Source organism: Stegodyphus dumicola, chromosome 8, assembly GCF_044657685.1.
Source record: "Stegodyphus dumicola isolate Sdum_Otavi_A_Nest chromosome 8, ASM4465768v1".
NCBI classification, from domain to species: Eukaryota; Metazoa; Arthropoda; class Arachnida; order Araneae; family Eresidae; genus Stegodyphus; species Stegodyphus dumicola.
The window spans coordinates 127,037,922-127,060,449 of record NC_140775.1 but is presented as its reverse complement, the minus strand read 5'-3'; the positions used below and the strand labels follow the sequence as shown (position 1 = coordinate 127,060,449).

At 30.2% G+C, this 22,528-nt stretch overlaps 1 protein-coding gene across 1 annotated transcript in view; it reads left to right on the top strand.

Moving 5' to 3' along the window:
• LOC118181687 (phosphatidylinositol transfer protein alpha isoform-like) overlaps positions 1 to 18,379 on the top strand; it is a 67,726-nt gene extending 49,347 nt beyond the window's left edge. The window contains exons 5-11 of the mRNA XM_085822391.1: positions 716 to 723; positions 3,325 to 3,402; positions 3,935 to 4,015; positions 8,231 to 8,308; positions 14,170 to 14,265; positions 17,945 to 18,067; positions 18,245 to 18,379. Coding sequence (XP_085678517.1) covers positions 716 to 723; positions 3,325 to 3,402; positions 3,935 to 4,015; positions 8,231 to 8,308; positions 14,170 to 14,265; positions 17,945 to 18,067; positions 18,245 to 18,289 — 509 coding nt within the window. The 3' untranslated portion in view covers positions 18,290 to 18,379. The remainder of the gene's footprint in view (positions 1 to 715; positions 724 to 3,324; positions 3,403 to 3,934; positions 4,016 to 8,230; positions 8,309 to 14,169; positions 14,266 to 17,944; positions 18,068 to 18,244) is intronic.
• The last annotated feature ends 4,149 nt before the right edge of the window (positions 18,380 to 22,528 follow it).

Sequence of the window (22,528 nt, the reverse complement as noted above, 5' to 3'; positions counted from 1 at the left end):
GATTTAAATTATTTAAATAGCAATATGAGTAGAAAAATAAATTGTATTTATTATTAAGTTCCAAACGAATACAATAAATATGCCTTATTATTATTTATTTTCTCTATTTTGAACTGAAATTTCATCATTAAATCTTGTGATATAGTTTAGTTCTGCATAGTTTTTTTTTCTCTCATTGTAAACTAGTTCTGTAAATTGAACTTTTATTTAAAATTTAAAAAAAAAGTAATTATTTTCCATGGTTGAGGTAATGCTTATTCTCTCTTAATAAATACTGCATTTCTCATATTTTAAATTACAAGTCTAATTTTTAAGGTTATGCAGTTGTGTATAATGTAATTATACAGGTGCTTATTTTTTTCTTAAAATGTGCTTGAAAAGTGCTTATAGGTGCTTATTTTTTTTAACTAAAATGTGGCTATGAACCCTGGTATCATTTTATCACATGCTTTCAGTGTTGGATAATTTTTCCCCTTTTCTTTCTTTTTAAAGAATTTCATATTTTTATGTTTAAAGATACTGTAAACTTTGAATTTATTTCCATCTCTATCTTTATTGGAAAGAATTTATTTCGTGGTGTTATTTATATAATAAGACATCTACTTTTTGATAATTAAAAAAGTATCATATATTATTTATGATATATTTTATTCTTAATATGTGTTTGACTAATAATTATTTCTCTTTTCCATGTTTTTATGTTATCCTCATTCAGTTATAACAGTAAGTATTATTATAATCTATTTTTTAATTTAATCTGGTATTTTATAAAGTTATTAAATGTAAAAAAAGAAAAATTGTGGTGTGTAATAAGAAGTTTAATAGAATGCAAACAGATGTTTATGTAGAATTTCATTATTTTACTATCATTTACTGTAAAGAACAGGCATGTTTAAATTTGATAGTTAATTAGTGTTTTTCAATTAACCACTTGCATTTTTAAAAAAAGTTTGTTTACCAGCTTTGAAATGGGGAGAAACATATACATGTTGCCATATTCAGGTATATGCTCTTCCACAATCACAAAAACATTTTGGGCCTGTAATACATCATTTATATTTTCACAATATACATTTTTTATGTCATAAAATTAGCATAGTGCTCAAAGTCAAATCTGATTTAAGTACAAGAGAAAAATTTGGACAAAAGCAAGCATTGAAATCTAATCAAAAGAGGTTTGTTCTACGTAGAAAATCCCATGTCTCAAGAAAATCAATATGCTAAAGAATTGAGCTTCTAAAAAGATTAGTGAAACTTGTTGTCATTATCTAATATTGGCAGTGACTAAAACTTACGCTTAAAAACTGGATCACATCTGATGAAGCATTGTTTCATATATCTGATGCTGTCAATCAAAGAATAATTTTTATCAAAGCGACAGGCACAAAAATGCAACTTTTCAAAAAATGGGAGTTGGATATTTGGTGTCATGTTATGAATTGGCACATAATGGGCCTAACTAAGTCATTTCTTTTGCAAGCCAAAGGTAAAAATTAGTAGTCCTTATTAGCAAAATAAGAATAAAAGATTTACAGTGTCATGAAAGTTTCAGTTACAAGGGGCCCCCAAGGGAAAGCATTGTTAAAATGTAAAATAACAGCAAATGTAAACTGTGTCTTAATATAATGGTCTCCAAGAATTCTAATGTAGAACCTCACTTCCTGAATCTGCTACTGATAAGAATTTGCCTCATGTGGTTAAAGATGCCCTGAGTACCTGCTTAAGTAGCAAGTGCTCAGGGCATCTTTAACCACATGAGGCACATGCATTAACCACTTGGCATCTTTAACCACACCACTGTATGTTCCACTAAGATTTTGCATTCTGTCAAACATCTAAGACTACATACATTAATAAGTATCTTAATGATAAAAAATCAACATCTGATATTGTTGCTTCTTGTAATTATTTTTTATGAGGATGTCTTGAAAACAACTGAGCTAGTACAAAAACAGAAAACTTCAAACAAAAATAAAAGTTCTTCAAAATGCTGTAAAAACTGAGACAAATGAAATAGCCCCCCCCCCAAAAAAAAAGATAAATTAGTCGTTACTACAGCATTGAAGTAAAATTTATGATTCTTTATGGTGATCATATTGAAAACTATATTTAAAAATATTTATTTAATCAAGAAGACTAGTACGCACGTATTTTGTGTCCCTGGTCAGACTGTGGGTTTGCAATGCCACCTGCCACTTTTTTGGGCCTGGGCAGAAATTCGAAAGAAGGCATGGATGTAGTGAGTTCACGTGTCATGAGAAAACTAATTCCTTCAAGAAATTGTACAAACAAAACTTTATTTACTTTTTTATAAATTATAGTAAAGGTTTGAATATCTGGAATCCAAATAGTTGAGCACAGTGCAATTCATGGTAGAAGAACCAAATTAATGGAAGAAATTTTTTATCTAAAAACATGCAAATATTCAAATAATTTATTATCAACTTGAGTATCAAAAGCATACATTTAGAATTATGCGAGATTTCAAAAAACAAATGGTGAGAAGGGGGGAATTTGGACATAAAAGCCAAGTTATTCTGTAGCTCTTAAAATATGAATATAATACATTTTATTTGATTATAAAGACCCATCAGTCATCAAAGCTGATAGAGGTCAGGTATAAGTTACAGGTATGTGGCATATCAAGAAAAAAAATTGCTCATCGTAATTTTTCGTGTTGCATCGCAGTTGTGTATCTGTTTTTAAGTAAAGTTGCATACCATGCTCATTAATGCTGATTTTCCTTGATTCCAGGATCCCACAACTTTAAAAATGCTTCACTACATGTTCTGTAGAAGGCAGGTTAAAACTTTTAATTCCCCCCCCCAAAATGCAAGGGAAAACAGATAATTAGCAGTTAACTGATATCCTGTTCAAATGCTATATCAGCTTATTGACAATTAATCAGGTTTATGTAAAACCAAGGTGAAGATCTTATGACTGTTATTATATCATACATATCCATTATTAGTGCTAAATGACACTATTTGGCAATAATGTCCATGTGCTTATAATGGCTTCACAAGTCTTTCATTTCCTTAAATTTTTCCAAGGGGGAGCACAGTATTCTGATTAGTTGAAAATATTCTGGTTAGTGAGTTTAAAATGTCCTGGTTCATTGGATGCTAAATAATCAATCCTTTTACTATCTGTCAAATATTTAAAAAAAAAAGCATATAAATTTGATTTAGTTAGTATTTTATTTTTAGCTCATATATTTTACCTAAAATATAATTTTAAGGCATTAAATTGAAATTAGTCTGTAATTTACTTTGCCTTTATGTTTTACACTGTATGCTTAATTCCCTTTTTCTCCCTCCTCAGAACCCTGGTTATATGAAGGATGACTTTTTCATATCCATAGAAACAATGCATTGTGCAGATAGAGGGGATCAAGAAAATGTAAAGTAGTTTTCATTTTAATAAGAATTTATTGTAGTTTAAAGATTATTTTTAAGGCACAAAATATTTTTCATTGTCACTTTCGTTGTATTGGCTTCATTTCAAATTAGCAATAAAAAAATACATACTGAAAGTGTATACTTCCCTGTTAAGTTTATGAATATAATATAAATCCCATGTCATGCTTTTGAGACATTTAAAACACAGGTTTTGTAAATTTTTAGAAAGATATAGACCTGTCTTTCCCTTTTTTTGTTCAGAGTGTATGGCACTCTCAAGCACATGCATGTTTTTCTGAATTGGATTCTTCAGAATCCTGATATACTGCTAGTGTGTTTATACCCACATAACAAAGAACAAATTTAAATATTAGTCTCATATTAATTTTATTTCCTCATTCATATAGTCATGCTTACTTAAAAGCTATATTTAATTAAAACCAAAACTGTAAATAAGTTTATTTGTATACATTTAAAAAATGATTGAGTAGTAAAAATATTCATTGTGTCATAACAGTATCATTCCTTTTTAGGTACATGAACTTCCACCTGAGAAGTTAAGAATAAGAGAAGTAGAATACATTGATATAGGAAATGACCCTGTAGCACCTAAGGTAAAGTTAAATTTTAACTGAATATTGAAAAATTATAGTGTGATTAGTTTGGGAAAAAAATAAGGTAATATGGTAACAAAAGCACCAGTTTCATTTAAAAACCATAGATTGTGTCTAAACTAAGGTTGCTTTTTTGCCTAGTTAAAAATTGAATAATTGTTTTTAAACAACTATAAAGTTATTTTTGTTGAAATCTTTTTTTCTGAAACACTTTATTGTATTATTATGTGCTGACTGAATATAAATGAAATTTTTTTCTTTGTTATTGTTTTGTTGTGTTTTCTATAAAATTTTGTTACTGCTTTCTATAAAATTTGTTTTAATTACTGAACGACTTGTGTTAGGAAAATTATAAAGTGTGAAGTCTGATATCCAGGCATTTAATATCTGGAATGATCTTATATCCAAAGAACTATCCCGCCAATAAAAAGTAATGCTTACAAAGTCTAGGAATGGAGGACATAATAACAGAAGGAAACAGGTGTGCCATAGATGCAATTTTTGTTTGGAATTGAGATTCCTGCATGTTTCTTTCAAAACTTGCTGACCACACTTTCAGCCCTTGAGTGGTTGTGGGAGGGGGGTCAGGCCAAGCACTATACATTGTGCTACTGGGTACGATCTCTGTGTGTTTTAAATTTAAAAAAAAAAAAAAAAAATATTCCCCTTAAATTTTTCTGACTAGTGCCTCTCCAAAATTCTGTCATCCCTAATTTTTGCTGCTTGGGTCTCATTTAAATTCTAAAATTTTTGTTATCCCCCCCCCAGTTTCTGATGCAAGATGCAGCAGCATTTGTTGTTTCTACACTGGCTTTGTGAGGGGGGTTAGCACTTTTCTGCCTGACCTAAATAATAAGAGAAACCTCTGTGTTGTCATATGTGCATGTCATCTTACTAGATTTCTAAACTGTTGATCTAAAATCTGGAAATTTCTGAAATCCAGAGTTGGCAAATTCTGAACGATTCCAAATCTCACAAAGGTACAAACCGTACAAAGGTGAGGCGAATCCATGTCTAGCCATACCTGTTTTACGTGTGGTGAACCTATTTTGACCTGTGTTTAAATCCAGGCAGATGAGATGGCTGCATGCATGTTTTCACCGTTTTGTCCTTGTATATCATGAATGTGGGCCAGTTTCCTTTTTCATTTATGAAAAGTCTTTCATGAATATGTAGTAAAATTTGTCATCATACAAAATAATCCAGTCAGATAAGTCCATGTCTCTGACGGGAAAAAGAAAATTTTGTATAGAAATAATTCTCTCCACCTCTGTTTCATCTAATCTTAAAGTGAATATTGTTTCACCATATTTAATTATGTCTACTTGCACGAGCTGATATTTATCTGCTTTATTTGCAGTCTTTGGCTATATTTTTGTAATAACTTGTTTTTGTGCTACCAAATTCATTCTCACTGACAGATACTATGTACCTTTTCTACAAGGCAATCATAAAATTTGAATTTGAGTATGTCTTAATCTTAAAATCTTAAATCCAGATCCATTTACAAAATGTTCTCATCTTTGAACGTTTAGTGTATTATCTTGTGTGCATGATTTATGTAACACATGCTTATAAATTTAAAAATCTGAAAAATAATTATTATTTGTTAACTAAGTTGAACTAAGATCTTAATGCTGTTATGCTTTTAATTATTGATTTTAGATTCTGGAATTTGTCTTCACTCTTTCTACTCTTCTTAAGATGATTGTGCATGCTGTCAAATCCCCCCCCTTTTTCCCCTCCTCAATGTGCTTGGGTGAATTTTGCCCAGTTTGTATGAAATTGCATTACTGCTACAAGAAGAGAGAGCATTCATTGTTTACCATTTAACAGGTTGACTGGCCAACATGAGATAACTCATATTAGCACTCTTCTTTAGGACAGCCTATATGTATTATCTTGTAGTTTCTTGACTTGCCACTTTTGCGCCGCTGCGAGTTACTTACTCCCTCAGCGCTTATTTTAGCTGTACCGAGGCGACAAGTCGAAGCACGTCTGTACAAATCAACTTGTAGTGGGCTTCTGTGAAGAGCTTTGTCTAGCAAAAGTCGACTACGAGATAATTCGTAGGAACCTTTTTCTACCAAAAAAAGAGTCTTCTAAACTTTTTAATCATTGTTAGGAATCATAATTAGTATTTTTAATAATATAATATGACTGAATCGATTTGGCTTCTCGGACCGGAATCCGAAAAATGCCATGGCAGTCAACGTGTTAACTTAGTGTGAGTTAATGGCTAAGACAATTTTTCTACTTTAAGATTGATCTATATTGTTGGCCGATGCTGGCGTAGGCAAGCACCTGCAATTGAGAGTGGGGGGGGGGGATCTGAAAGGTTTAAGATTTTAAATTATGTCCAAAGGGGCTTTTTTTAACAATTTTGTGTGTTACCTTTATTTATTAAATATCATGTTCTTTGCACTTAAACCATCAAATTCAGTTCAACAGCTATGTCACAAAATAATTTTAAAATGAGCATATCTTTAGAATTTGTGATACACAGTTCTGTGTGCTGGAGATTAAAAAAAAAAAAAAAAAAAAAAAAAAAGGTCCCCTTCCCATAGAGTGTGTCCATTGCCTCGCTTTTAAATCGTTGAGTTTGTTAATAAAAAATTCATTAAAGTTTTACAAAATATGAAATCGCTAATAAAACAAATTTCTAATTTGGCCTTTCAGATGCTCATATTTGCAGTAGAATTACGTCTTTCAAAATTGGGTGGGTCTAAGTGTTGTTGTTTTATCATATGCAAGAAACATACATACATTTATGCAGATTCTTCATTATTTAATTTCTTCAAATATAATGCAGGGCGAAAGTATTTGGTGGCAACGATTTGAAAAGTGATACAGCCTTTTTAAAGTTTTCAATGCAAAAAGAAAACAATAGTCCTTCAGGGTTTCAACACAAAATCGCAAAATGAAAACAATAACCTTTCAGGGACAAAGTCCATTTGGACTAAAAAAGATCTACATTGTACTATATATCAAGTTTAAAGTTGGTGTGTTCTAATTTCTAGGACTAAGTATGTATTATAGTGTATTAAATCTGTAAGACCAAATGAAGTATATTTTCCAATTAAAAATAAAGTGAAAGGGCTTTTAAAGAACTTAATTCAGTGGCTATTTAGCTTTTAAACTTTCTCTGAAAAATAAAATTTCCTTGAAAATGATAGATTGCCTTATTTGTAATCAGCATGGGCAGTAAATATAAAAATTCTTAAATGTCAGAATATAAAATTTGCTGCTTAGTAGTTTATGAAATTAAAGAAATGTTTTTCTTTTGGTATTAACTATTATTTGTTATTGACCGAGTTTTTGTTATGCTTAATGCCTTTTACGAAAATTCAGGGTATGTCCCTGGTGATCGACTATCATAAATGCTGCATCAAAAGCACTATATATTAATAGTCTTACTTGATTCCAGAGGAAAAATTACTGAAATAAATGAAAAACAAATCTGTATGTAAATATGATTATATAAAATAAAACTGAAAGTTTCTGTAGATATATAATTTAGAAGGTTTTATGATGATATAGAAAAGGTTTGTGTTACTTTTGTAATTAATAGTTTCACGAGGTTGCAACAAAAATAGTAACTAGTGTTGTTTTTCATCGCGGAACTTTTTTTTAAAGATATATGAAAAATAAATTATCAGATTTGCTGCATCATATGTTTCGAAAAGTGGCCTAATCAGTACACAGTTCTTGCTATCACGTAAATGCTGTGTGTATAACTAGGCCAATATAAAAAAATTTTAATTTGCATTTATTTGCAAAGCCCCTCTACATTTCGGAATTAAAACTATTTTCATCAAATTTTCTGCCTTATTCTAAGAACGAGAATAATTGAAGGTGTATGCCTAATATGAATATTTAAGGAAAAAACTTATAACCATCTTTTTTTAACAGTCTGTATGTATAGCATTTGTAAGTAATTCAATATTGATGTTGATACTGGCTTAATAGAAAATTCATCCTGCGTGCTAAGGTAAACTTAAGTATCAATAAATATGCTAAATATTGTATTTCTTCTTGACTATAACTTTTTTAATAATATTTTCTTTTTCCCAGCATTTCTATTTTTTAATGAAAATACAGTATATGAATAAAACCTTCAATAAAATATATGTTATCATCTGTTTACATTATTAGTTAAGCTTCTAATTAACCTTTGTAAATTAAAAAGAATCAAACATCCTTTTCTCTTGAAAGGATTATAAAGAAACCGAAGATCCTAGTAAGTTCAAGAGTGAGAAGACTGGCAGAGGTCCATTAACAGGTAATTGGAGGGTAAGTTTGAAATGAATTATTTGACATATCATTTTATTTAATTTAGAATAGTAATTGTCTTAGAATTTAATATATACATATGTTTGATTCATCAATTAATCTTGCATATAATGTTATAACCAGGATTAATGTCAATAAACCATTTAATATTCGATATTTGGTTATGTTTATTGCATGTTAATTTTGAGATCTTTAGGGGAAAAACTGAAATTTTTCAAGGCTTGGTACAAATCAAATGTCTGCTTTTTGACATCTGATAGGAAGCTCTCCTACCATGCATACACAGTGTAACAGAATAAGGACACACATCTAACACTGCAGACTCTTTGCACTCCCAGTAAACAGGTTGGTAAACCTTTGAAGGCAAGCAGTGTCATATAAAAACGGAAAGGTGAATACAAAATACAGTCAAAAGTCGTTAATCCGAACTCGTCGGGACTTCGACAATTCCGGGTTATCGATTTTCCGGATTACAGGTCATCAGTTTAAATCTCGTAAGATGGCCCATACCATAATACCCAGTTCAGGACCAGTGTAGCGGTGCATAATGCAGTTATTCAGCATCCTCTCTCCATGATGTCTCCAAACTTGAATCCGACCATCGTGGTGTTGCAGACAGAAGCATGACTCATCAGTAAAAACAGTTTTATTCCATTCTGCCGTCCACATCCTTCTTTCATGGAACTAATGGTAGTGGAGACATCTGTGGTTCTGCGTCAAAGGTAGACAAAGCAATGGATGTCTTGCAGGCAGACCACTGCTGTAAACGGCGTCGAATGGTACGCGCAGACACTGGATGATGTGCTACAGACTGAATGTGCTGTGCTATGATTTGTGATGTGACTGAACGATCCATCACTGCCATGTGCACAATGTTCCTGTCATCACGTGAAGTGGTGCACTGAGGTGAATGCGATCGAACACGTCGGTCCGTCGTACCTTCCTGCATCCATTGGTCACATATCAGCATTACATTTGTTTGGTTTCGTCCAACACGATTACCGATTTCCCTGAAAGATAATCCACACTCTTGGTAGGCCACTATCCTTCCTCTGTCAAACTTGGATACTTGATCAAATGATCGCTGTTTATTACAAGGCATAATTGATCTTTTTTTTTTAAACAACAAGAAAAGCACAATTTCCAAACTTGAAATCATCGAAAACTCCAAGCCTTAAATAGAGCTTTAAAGTGGCGTCACAGGCGCGTGTGATGAGCATCTGCACTGAAATTCTAATCTTTCGCATATCTCACCTCCACTAATGCATGTTATTTGCATGCTTCCTTCAGGGTGTTGCATTTACGGTGGCCAGCAGTGTATTTAACACAGAACTTTTTTATGGTTAACATCATGACTACAGATTTGAGTTCACTTAATAATTATGCAGGATGGTCTTGGATAGAAAATAATTCCTTTTTCTGCTGGCAAATCATCTTTAGATACTTCTTTTTGGTGATACTGTGCTTATTTATTTCTTGCTGACGTTGTTCAGTCAAGTGCATCTATTGGTAAAAAATATTTTGTTTTAACTATTTAGTGAAAATATGGATTATAAAGGTCTGTTTCATAGTTAATAACATTATTGAAAATTTGACTTAATAATTATGCAGGATGGTCTCGAATTGAAGATAAGGCAATTTTTTTACATTCAACAAGTAAAGACTGGCTGCATGGACCTTTTCATGGTTTTACCCACTATAAATGTGAATGCCAGCTAGTTTCCCTTAGAAAATCCGCTGCAAAAGTTAATTTGCATACCTTGATAAACCAGTGAAACCTCACTGCAATTCAAGCACATTGGTTTAAATTGTGGCAAAACAAAATAAATTGTCCATCCACTGTCCCCTGAATCCCCCTCCCCATTCCTCTGTTTACTGTATGGTATGATTAATAACCCGAAAACAAAATAAAGAGATAATTTGGAAACAGAAAGTAATTCCACTTATATATCATCCAATTGAAGAGCAGAATGAAGATTATTAATACCCTATCAAGAGCACAGCAAGAAATCAAATTGGTCACTATAATTTCTGGGATAGGAAACATGAAAAATCAACCATGCATTGTTATTGAATTGAACTATGGAACTGTATTTTAGTGTGGGGACCACTGTAAACTGTTACATATTTTCATAGCAGAAAATGTAAAAATTAATTGTGCTCATGCAGGAAATAAAATCCTGAATCATCTGATTGCTAGTTGAATGTGTTAACTTAGCTGCAAGAGAATAATTTTATGGCAGACTAGTAGAAGATTCCTGAGAACTGGATCTGTGACCTTTATTTCTGTGTTGACCATTCTTTGAGCAGATTGGTTCTATATAATGATGGCTTACAAGTTTAAAGATCTTGTGTGGCCTTGAAAAAGTATCAGTGCAATCTTTGAAAGACCTTAAACATTTCATTGAAACAGTGTTTCTTAAACTTTTGACATACGTGTACCCTTTCTATGATTTTCATAACGCTGAGTGCATCTCGTCAAAAAAATAGATGTATTTTAATAACAATCAAAACATTTAATTGACTAAAGTTGAATGTAGGTGAACTTGAGCTTTTACGACCATGTGATCAGAAAGTCAAAAATCATTAAAAATTGCATGCCATTTTTGCTGATATAATGAGAGATAGTTTTTTTCCAATCAAAATTTTTTATGTTGGTTTCATATTATATCAGACTGAAAAATGTACAATTAGGAATCTATTTTTTGCATCGTTATTAGAAAAGGATTTGAGTGGTATCGTTCTCTCTGTTGTTACATTACTCTCAATCTAACTTAACTGGCATCGGGTACTTCACTAGTAAATTAAGAATAAAAGTTATATTATAAATAACATTTATTTGGATTGATGAAATTATTTGTGCTGAGATGACAGATTGTTATAATTTGTTTCCTGGTTGTTAATTTTAATCCGAGATGCGGTTCCACATCCAATAGTCTGTTCTTTTTTTTTTTTTTTTTTTTTTTTTTTTTCCCCGATTTAATATCTACAAATGCTGAAAAGGCAACTTCACATAAATATGAAAATAAAAAATGCGAGGTGTATTTCAGAACTTTTTTTTTTTTAAACTGGATGGACGTGTTGCATTTGTAACTGGTATGATTGTTAAAGTACACTACTTATGTTTATTTTTCAAGAATACGTCTGAAGCCAATTCCAACAATTGCTCTTCTTCCGCATGCGACAAATCTTCTTGCAAGGATGTTATGTTAATGTTAAACGGATATCTTATCTATTAAATATTTTTGTTTAAATCAGGAAAATAATTTTTCAAGCCCACTTCCAAACTCTTCAAATGCTGTGTTATGTATTTCAGAGTATCAACATGAATTTTAATAGTCAAACTTGTTATAAACTCGTGAAGAGAAGGAAATGAGTCTACTTCTCCATTACCAACTCTCTTTTGCCATAAATTAAGTTTTGCGATGGCAGCATTCACTTTATCTTGAACATGAAGCACTAAAATTTCTTTGCATTGTAACGATAAGCTGAAGCCATTTGAAACAGATAATATATTTTCTAAGTATGCTAGTTTACAAAGCCATTTTCAGTCATGTAAACAATTTCTCAACTAAAATCTATCATTAAGAAAATATCTAAGTTCACACAATTGATTTAGAAGTTTTCCTCGAGATAGCCAACAAACATCAGTGTGAAAAAGAAGCTGGGTACGACTACATCTGTTCTTCACGTATTTGCGAAAAACATCATGCATTCAAAGGACAGTTTTTAATATAGTTAACGATTTTCATGCTTTCATCTAGAACTTACTGTAGATCAGCTTGCATATTACATATTGCCAAAGCCTCTCTGTGTATGCAACAGTGTGTGGATATGACATTTGGGGCAACATTCTGAATTCTTGCAACGAGTCCTTTATTAATTCTACTCGTACTTTTTGCTCCATCTCTGCTTATTCCAACACATCTATTCCATTTTTTCTCTTTCATAAATTTATTCATAATGTTAAAGATATCTTCTGTTATGTGACCTAATAAAGGCTGGCAAAATAACAAGTAATCATGAATTCTTTGATTTTTTTCGTATCTAACAAACACCATAAGATTTGCAAAATTTGCAATATCAGTGGACTCATTGACTTGCAATGCATAATGTCTGAGAAATATCCGATAATAACATCTATTTCACGTGATTAGGCATATCAATGATTCGTCGATGAACTGTATTATTTGAGAAGGAAACACGGTCAAAAGTTTGTTTCGCTCCTATCAGTACTTCTGTCATTATCTTGGCTGCAGGCGGAATTAAAATTTTGCCAGTGGTTTCCGCTGCACTACATTTTGCAGTTAAAAGTGACACATGATGCAAAGTTTCTACTACTCTTCGATTGTCATCTCCTGTTAAACCCCGCATTACTTTTCAAGACTGATTTAAAGCCTTAAGTTCATTTTCAAAAAAATCTATGGGTTTATCTTTGTACTGATTATGGTTGGTCTCAATATGGCACTTAAAGTTGGATGGTTTCATGCTTTCGCTTGTTAGAGTTTCAAAACAAATGATGCAAAGTGGAATAGGCTTATTTTCATCTCTAGTCCATGAGAACCCAAATTTAAGATATTCTTTGTCGTACTTGGGAGTTTTCCTTGCTTTTTTCTTAATAGGTTCTTTGAGAATTTAAGTTGATTTAATTTAATTATTTCCTGTTATTTAATTGTTACTATAATTATTACTTTCTTTTGGAGTAGTTCCAGATTTCAACCAACGATCCATAACCTATGTTAGGGGTAAAAATGATATTTTATAAAAATAATCAAAATCAGTGGGAAAGCACATAACAAACATTTCCTATAAGAAAAATTTTGTAAAAGATAAAATTACACAGGTGCCTGGAGAAGCCACTAACTGTTAATTAAGTTGTCTCTGTAACAAAGTGTGGTATATTCCCGCTGTGTCACACTGCACCATCTTACGCCTAGCAAGACTGTCTTGACTCATAAGCACGTAGAATTGGATGCAGTTAAACACGGTGCAGTGCATATCCCCACCAAACTCTTACCGTACTCTTGAAGGCATGCGTACCACACTTTGGAAAACGCTTCATTAAAAGACTCTACACTGTTGCATTTCAGAGGATTAATACTTCTAAATATTAGAATGTGTATTACATTATATAGATTGTATTTTTATTATGGTGCTATGGAATGATTTATGCTTGATTTTTGAGAAAGCTATCTTTTGTAATCAGTACGTTTGATTGTTATACTAAATTCTTGTGTACAAAATTTATCTGTCTGTATACATATACTAAATAGCTGTTACGGTTCTAAAAATATAATAATTTTGCATTTGGCATATTGTGAAATTGGCAGTAGCTTGAAAGCATGTGAAGCTTTCTCCTGTTGTAGAAGAAAATGAGACCTTGAAATAGGCCTCCTTTACTATAATCCTGTATAAGGAAGTTATTTCATTAAGATCTAGCAGCTATTTAAATTCAGTAATTATTGCTGTTAGTTTTTACTTCATTAAGAGCTTTTTTTTAATTTGTAGCCTTTGAGTCTGCATGGTAAAGTTTTTAGGATATTATGTGTACTTTGAAGCAACATGTGTAGAATTCAGTTCTGTTTCAGTATGTTTTCCTCTTCTGTATTCAGTAGCAGTATATCAGTCTTTTTACTGCATGTTGTGTGTAGCTTTTTAACATTTTTGTTGAAAGTCCAAATTTTGCTACCACTGGAGCATGTATTCAGAAAATGAATTCTGAGAATGCAGCTACATTCTTAATGGCATATTGCAGATGTAAGATGCTTATTTTTCTGATATCATACAAGATTGAATATTAAATGTTAAAATAAAAGTATTTTATTAGTTTTAAATGTGAATAATTATCTTCTTTTTTCCAGGAAACTGTCAATCCTGTAATGTGCGCTTATAAATTAGTCACAGTAGAATTCAAATGGTTTGGTTTACAAACTAAAGTAGAATCATTTATCCAATCTGTAAGTGAAGTTTTATTTTTTATTTAGTGGGTTTTCACATTACATTTTTAAAGCTGTTTCCTTTTATTTGTTCATTTTAAGTATTCCATTTGATTTTAAATGTATGAAAAGAAAATTACATTTTAATTTAAATTTCATTGTATTATGTTATTTTAAATTGTGAGTTCGTGTAGAAATTCTCATGCTATTAAAGTTATTAAAGGAATATGAAATAACAATGGTTATATAAATATGTAAGCTTGAAATGTATTAGCAAAAATTTCTGTTTAAAAGCATTGCTTTCAGGTAAGAACACACTTTTATTGCATTAGGTTATAAGGTATTTTCTCCCTCCTTTTTGCATGCCTTCATGGTGTAACGGTTAGCACACTCAATGTATATTCGAGAGGTCCAGGTTCGATTTTCTGTGAGGGCATTGCTTATTTCTCTCATCACCTACTTCACAAAAAAAACAATAAGGTCATCTACAGTGGCACCTGAACTAAAGGGTGATGGACAATAGTTCGTCACCACCAGGATTTAGCAAATCGGTCTCAGTTGCCCTTTAAAAGGGAGAGTATATATGGTAATTTCTCCCTCTTTTTCTGCATGCCTTTGTGGTGTGACAGTAGCACACTTGGAGCAGGTTCGAGTCCTGGCAATGGCACTGCTTATTTCTCATGTCTCCAGTTTAAAAAATAGCTAATGTCTCTACAAGGTCATAAAAAATAGTCACTTGTAAGATATTTTAATGTATAAATTTCTTCATGCTATCTAAGATTTAAATTCAAAAAAATCAAAATTTAAAATTTAACTAGCTGAATATTAATTAGGATATTTAATTAATGGTGCCAAATTTTATGCCAAAAAAAAATGCCAAATTTTTATTTTCATTTGAATGAGAATCCAGATCCTTTGAAATTATATGTGTAGATTTCTTCAACGTATAAATAAAGCTCAGATTTACTTCACTTTTAGTGTTGATATTAACCAGTGATATTCTGTATATAAGTATAATCTGTTTGTTTTCTTATAAGAAAAGTATTTATGCCTACTAGCTTTCAAGAAAGTTTTTATTAAGTTAAAAGAAAAAACATTTTTTGAGTGTGTATAAATGAAGTAGTGCTTATTAATTTAACATATATCACTTTAAATTGTAGTGTTTATTAATTTAACATATATAATTTATGAAAGACTATTTAAAGAATGCAAGCTATTCTTCAAAATCCGTTTTCATCGTATAATTATTTTAAAAGCATTTGAAAGAAATAGGGAATTGTCTGTCATTATAGATGGCAAAGTAGAAGTATTCTCTGCTTTATCAATTAGGAAGCACATTTACATTGTATTTTCTAAACTCTGTCTTTGTATTCTATTACTTTCCCTCGTCCGTAATGTATAAAATGTGTGCTGTTTACAGTCATAGCAATTTAAGATTGTAAATTTCATAACTGAAGTAAAATCAAAAGCACCATAGTTAAATCTCAGCCAAAGGTTTTAAACCTTAAGTTTATGGTAATGTACAGTTCTAAATGATTTCTTGTATAATCAGGAGTTTTAAACCATCAAGAATATCATGGCTTAAAACTTGTAATTTTAAATCTTAAAAATACTGTAAGAAATATTTTTGGGAAGGGGAATTTCACCAAAAAAGAAACAAATAATTCTAATCATTATTGTGGGAAAATTTGCATGTGATGAATCCTTTAAGGTGTACAGTGAAATCTTCTCTATCTTTTAGCCTTCATCATGATGTAACTGATGAAAGGATTTTATACCGAAGGAGATTAGGATACATGGAGATGCCCTCCAAAGAATGTGAAGTCACAAATTGGAAAAGCGTGATCCTAGTAGTCGGGCTTTAAAAAGGCTGATATGCAAGCTTTTCCAGTCAATGAGGCAGAAGCTAGCCATGCCCGGTTACATTCTTATTTTTGGAAACATGAAAACTACTTACAGATGCATTGAAAAATTTTTATTTGACAGAAAAGGATATTAAAAAAATGTAAATTCTTTATTAATTTTTCTAATTCATGCCACAGTCTAAAAATTAACTAATGCTTTAAATGAATGAAATTCTGCCACCAAAAATTTTTAAATTTCCTTTAGGAAATAATAATATGAAGTCAATGTAAATTAAGTATGAAATTTGTAATATAATCTGATGACACATTGTAAAGTAGACTGTTTCTTCCCTTTTGTTAATTAAGGAAAAAAATAATTTTTTGTCTGTTTGTTTACTTATCATTTCAGTTCCATAGCTCAACTTTAAACACATTTTTTACAAAAAATTGGATTTAACAGATCTCTATATATTTCTTGATATATGTTATGCTGAGGAAATGCTCAGACTCCTCGTTGAAAGCCGAATAAGGAATCTGAGCTAATTAGTGTTACTCCGTTTAATTATGCATCTTAAAAAAGCATCCATTTGAATGAAATTGTAATGTCAACTGTTGATATTATTTTGCTCTAAGAATTTGTTGCCTCATAGCCCTCTTGCTTCTTCACTTAGAAATTCTGTAAACATTCAGAAAAGAGTGGTAGCTTTCGCCTCACTTTGCAGATAAGTACAAAGCTTTCTTGCCAGCACTTGGTGGTTTTTTTCCCTTCTCCTATCTTCAGCTTTCATTATAGAGCTGTAGTAAAGACAACACCTCATATTGTAATGTCCTTTTTATGTATGTACCTATTTCTTGGATTGGGGGGGAGAGACTTATATCCATAAAATGTTAAAGTTTCACATAAATACAAATTAAAAAGAAATTAGTCAGTGCTGTACTAAATTTAGATCTAATATTAGTGATGATACATTAGAAAAACTTTTATTAGCGAAAGCAGGCCTACGTGGCAATTGCTATGAACAAAATTATGAAGTTTCTTTCTTACCGTAAGCAAAATCTGCCACCATTCATAACATTTGTATGAAAATTGCTTAAAGTGTCCTTTTTTTTTTTTTTTTTTTTTTTGTGTGTGTGTGTGTGTTTAAACGATGCAAGTAATAAAAATGTTTTTTATGTGTAAGGTATTTTTGTGTTGCTTGCATTTAAGAATTAATAACTATTGAAAGTTAATTCATTATTAAAAACTATAATTTTAACATTTAAAAAGTCTTTTAACATTGTGAAAAATCTGATTTTTGAGTGTCATAGGTTGGCAAGCATGATGGTGAACTAAAATCTTTGCTTGCTGTAGTGAGTTACTTTAACTATTTAATGTGTTGAGTATGAAATATTAATCCGGAACATAGAACAGAACTTCTCTATTAGTGTTAAATTATGTATAATTAATTGCAAAAAGATTTTGAATAACCATGCTGTTACCATATTGCCAGTTGTAATTAAACTGCCGTGCACTTTAATGTTGATATTAACCAGTGATATTCTGTATATAAGTATAATCTGTTTGTTTTCTTATCAGAAAAGTATTTATGCCTACTAGCTTTCAAGAAAGTTTTTATTAAGTTAAAAGAAAAAACATTTTTTGAGTGTGTATAAATGAAGTAGTGCTTATTAATTTAACATATATCACTTTAAATTGTAGTGCTTATTAATTTAACATATATAATTTATGAAAGACTATTTAAAGAATGCAAGCTATTCTTCAAAATCCGTTTTCATCGTATAATTATTTTATACGATGAAAACGGATTATTTATACGATGAAATCTTTGTTTAAAATAATGGTTTTATATTCCCAGACAGAACAAAGGCTTTTCCTGAAATTTCATCGAGAAGTATTCTGTTGGATAGATCAGTGGTATGGCTTGACAATGGCTGATATACGTCGAATGGAAGAAGAAACCAAAAACGCTCTTCAAGCTGTAAGTTCTTTTAATAATGGGGAGGGTTATAAAAAAAAGGGTCCCAAAAAATTTATTATAATTATTGTGTATTTGGAATTAAAATTCTCTTTAAAATCCTAATTAATTTTTGTGTGCAGTTTGATTTTGAATATGCTTACTGAAGTCTAAAATTTATATCTTCTTTTTTTTTTCCAGCAAATAGCAGAAGGAGAAATTAGAGGAACACTTGTTGAAGAATAACTAATTTTGTATTTAAATACTATATTTTATAATATAGGTTTTTGCCTCAACAAATTTATAGCATTTCTATTAAAAAAAATTTTATATGAATTTTACTGTCATTATTAAATTTTCTACTAAACATTTACATTAAAAAAAATCCTTCCAAAAATTTTTAAGAAGTTGATTCTGGTCTACAAGTGCAGTATTTAGAAACGAAAAGTGATGTAATAACTTACCTCACATGAAATACCATAGTGCCAAATGTCTCAATAACTTGAACTCCTGATTAATTAGTATATTTATTTATGCTAGTATCGGACATAAAACAACCAAAAGTAAATATGACTAAATGCACTATCAAATATAGGAACAAAAAATTGCATAGCAATTTAAAATGTATTTATCTTGGGATTCATTCTGAGGAATTTTGGATTACAGTGGAACTTCTTGAAAACAACCATCTATGGTTACAGTTAATTTTGGTCTTTTATTTAAGTAGTCTTCTTAGAGATTATTAGAGACCATTGGTAGCACTTTACACTGTTATTTGTATTCTCAGAAGTACTAATTTTCAAAGGTGATCAGCATGAGGGAATGGTTATTCTGAGAGGTTTCTCTGTATTTCATTGTTTATAAGAAAATTGTGCATTTGTCCTTTTTTTTTACTTAAATCATTTATGTAAAAAATCATATATGCCAAAAAATGCTGATGCACAAATAAATCTTAAAATAAAAACAAAAATAATTATAGAGCTGTTTCAAAATAATAAACTGGGGTACAAAATATTTCTGGATCTAAAGATTAGTGCTACAAGCACTTATGTAAGAAGGACAGTTGGTATATTTAAATGCCATTGTGAACATCAAATGACCAAGGAGGTTAGAATAGGAAGAGGGAGGGTTCACAATTTCCTCCACTATCGGTGAATGAAACCATACCTAACAAGTGGCATCCATTTTAGTTCTGTCAATACATTGTATTGAAACATACGTGTTTCTAAGTTGTTCCATGCATGCATGTATTTTCCAGTAAAAATATGTTAAGTTTATGATATGAAATGCTTCGGCTATTCTTAAATTTTTGTTTTTAAGTAATAAAGATGATGTTCGTAATTTACTATGTACAGAAAATTATTAAGAAATAATTCGAAATCTGAATGCATGTGTATATAATAGTAAAGCCTTTCAAAATGATGTTTCTGCATATTTCAAGGATTTATGTAGGTTTTATTAGCAAACTGTTGGGTGTACTTTTCAAATTTTCATTTAAGAAGTGATATTTCTGATTTATTCACAATATTATACTTTATTAAAGAATCATTTCATATACAAATCATACAAAGTTTAAGAGATAGGAAAAACAGTTATTTTATTTTAGTATATTATTATTTTTAAATACTTCAGCTTTATGTTGTAATATGCTAAAACAGAAATTCACATGTTTAGCAGATAATTATCTTAAGAGGTTGCTTTTTTTTTTTTTTTTTTTTTTTTTTTTTAATAGATCCTTTTCAAAACCAAGAACCTTATAACAACAAGAAAATAAATATTAATAAAATAAAACAGATTTATGTGAATTTAATGATTTCAGTTTATGCATGTTTCATCTTTATGAATCTCAAAGAAATTGCCTTGAATTAAGCTGAATTACAAAAATTTTTTGGATATGTCTTTCCACATGTTCAATTGTGTAAATATTTTACTTACTTTTGATTGCTATGCTGCCCAGAAATTTTTAAGTTTATGCATACATTTTTTAACAACAGAACAGCTTATCTTGATCAGTTGCACAAATTATATTCATAACAGTTCATAAAAATGAATAATAATTAATGCAGAAAGAAAAGTTTTATGTAACACCTTTACAAGTCATAAAGATAGTAATGACTGATTTCTTACTTTTCATGAAAATTATAAAACAAATTACCTAAGATGCTCAAATTTTACATTTTAAATCCTAGCATATATCATTGTATGATAAAGAAAAAAAGATACCAGCTATAAACAGAAACATTAAAATGTATTAAACATATTTTGATTATTATTATTAAGTCCTTTTTTTCACATTTGAAAAGAATGCTTTCCAGCATATTTATGCTTAAATGACATTGTGATATTTTTCAACATGTTTATCAAATTACATTAAAAAAAATCATTACTTGTGCGGGAAAAGTAATCCCAGGAATCTTTTTTGAAAATTGATTTGTGCATCCATATGCAACACAAGATGGCATGCTTCAAAAAGAAAAAAAAAAATGTTGCAATGGCAGACTTCCTTGCACAAGTCACAGCAACTGTAGTAACATGGCCGCCAGGATTCACTAGTTTGAGTTCAACCTTCCCTCCTTTTATTCTAACCTTCTTGCAAATGACAGATCAAGCATATGAACTGTGTTACTACCATCACAGAATGAAAAAAAGGGAAAGAAAGTAAATAAGGCAACAACTTTTGTAAATAGTCAGGTAAACTAAAAATATATATATGTATATAATGTGGAATAGCTTGAAATGGGATTTTCCCTCCTTTTATTGTGCAGTTATGTGTGTTAGTGTATCTAAATAAACACACACATACATATCCACAAATGTTCCTACCTGACCTTTATTTTTGCAACCATTCGATGTATGATTATAACCATTAAATGTATGATGATTTATTTTTGCAACCATTCGATACTGCCAATTATGAAATGTTTTAAATTATGCAGATATTCACGATTTTACATTTTTAAACATAAAAATTACAAAATGTAATTTTTTACATCATTTCTATGTCCTTATATGTATATTTATGAAAATTTGTGCTTACTATAAGAAATAAAAAACAGTGACTCCCATATAATAAAAATTGGCCAAGGTATTTAATTTGAAAAATTTCAATATCTAATATTTTCAACTTGCTTCAGTTACTTAATTTAGTAAATGGACCTTGAATAATTCTGATTAATTTATCAGAATTATTCAAGGTCCATTTTCCCCTTTAATGACATTCACTGGTATTGTTTTACGATTTACTAGCATGTAACATTCTTTATTTTACAGAAGTAATTTATAAGTTTTCAAATACACTTTTAGTTTATGCAAATAATATTACCAGTTAGCTATGTGCCAGTGACAAAGTCTGTCAGTTTTATCTAGAATAGAAATGTTATAAGACTGAATAAAATCTCCATTTTGAAAAAAATTATATTGATCAATATTTTTCTTGACAATCTGTATAGAAATGCTCACTTAATCTACCGGAAACCTTTTTCTAAATTAATATTTTATTTTTAGTTACATACATGCAAGCATTCTGCTTTTCAGTTTGTGTGTTTCCTGAATATGATCTTCAACTTTAAAATGAAATAGGGTCAATTTTTGTTGTCTGTCAAATTTTTTTGTATATTATTTTTTATGAGGAGCATAAATTTTCCTGAATATAAATAGAGGCATTGTATAAAAAATTACATTTGATAAATTTTACAGATTTTTTTTTTTTTTAATCAAAACATATATTTATGTCTATGGTCATTAATTGCAGAAATCAGGCTAGGTGAGAACATTTGTGAATGTGTTGTGTGTATAGATATAATATATATATACTCACACACACACATACATGTCTATATAAAGAAAAGAACTTCTGATAAATTTAATTCATCAATGAAATGAACGTTTTGGCTTGAATAACGCACCATTTAAAAGATAATTTGTTAATAGTATCTTAACTAATACTTCTCATGTTCTCATAAAATCTAGAAGCAACTCTTCAATCAGTTATGTTGGCTGCTCTTTCTTTTTTGTGGAACAGATGGTATTGTTCTTTTTATTTTCATTTTGTTATTTATGAATTTTTTCTGATTTTGAAACAGCTGTATAATTTTTCAAATGTTGATATCTGTGCATTCATTTTACTTACTTTGGGCTGCCTGTGATACTGTTTTGAAATATTTCTTTTACCCCTTTTGGGAGAGGTTCTTTTTTAATGTATGATAAAAAAATCACATAATGTTTTCAAAAAATAGAGTAATTATATAATCTCCCCCCCCCCAGACCTTTTTTCATAGCATCATCTTTCATAATTAAAAGCATTCTAACACTAACTTGTAAATGTTTTGAATCATTTTAGGATTCATTCACGCTAGATGTTTAAATTAAAGTATGCTTGAAAACCATTGAAATCTAAATATTTGAATAAATGTGTAGTTTAAAATGAAAAACATATTTTTAAAGTGTTGAGAAAAATGACGCAAAAGGAAGTGAAAATTTTCTTAA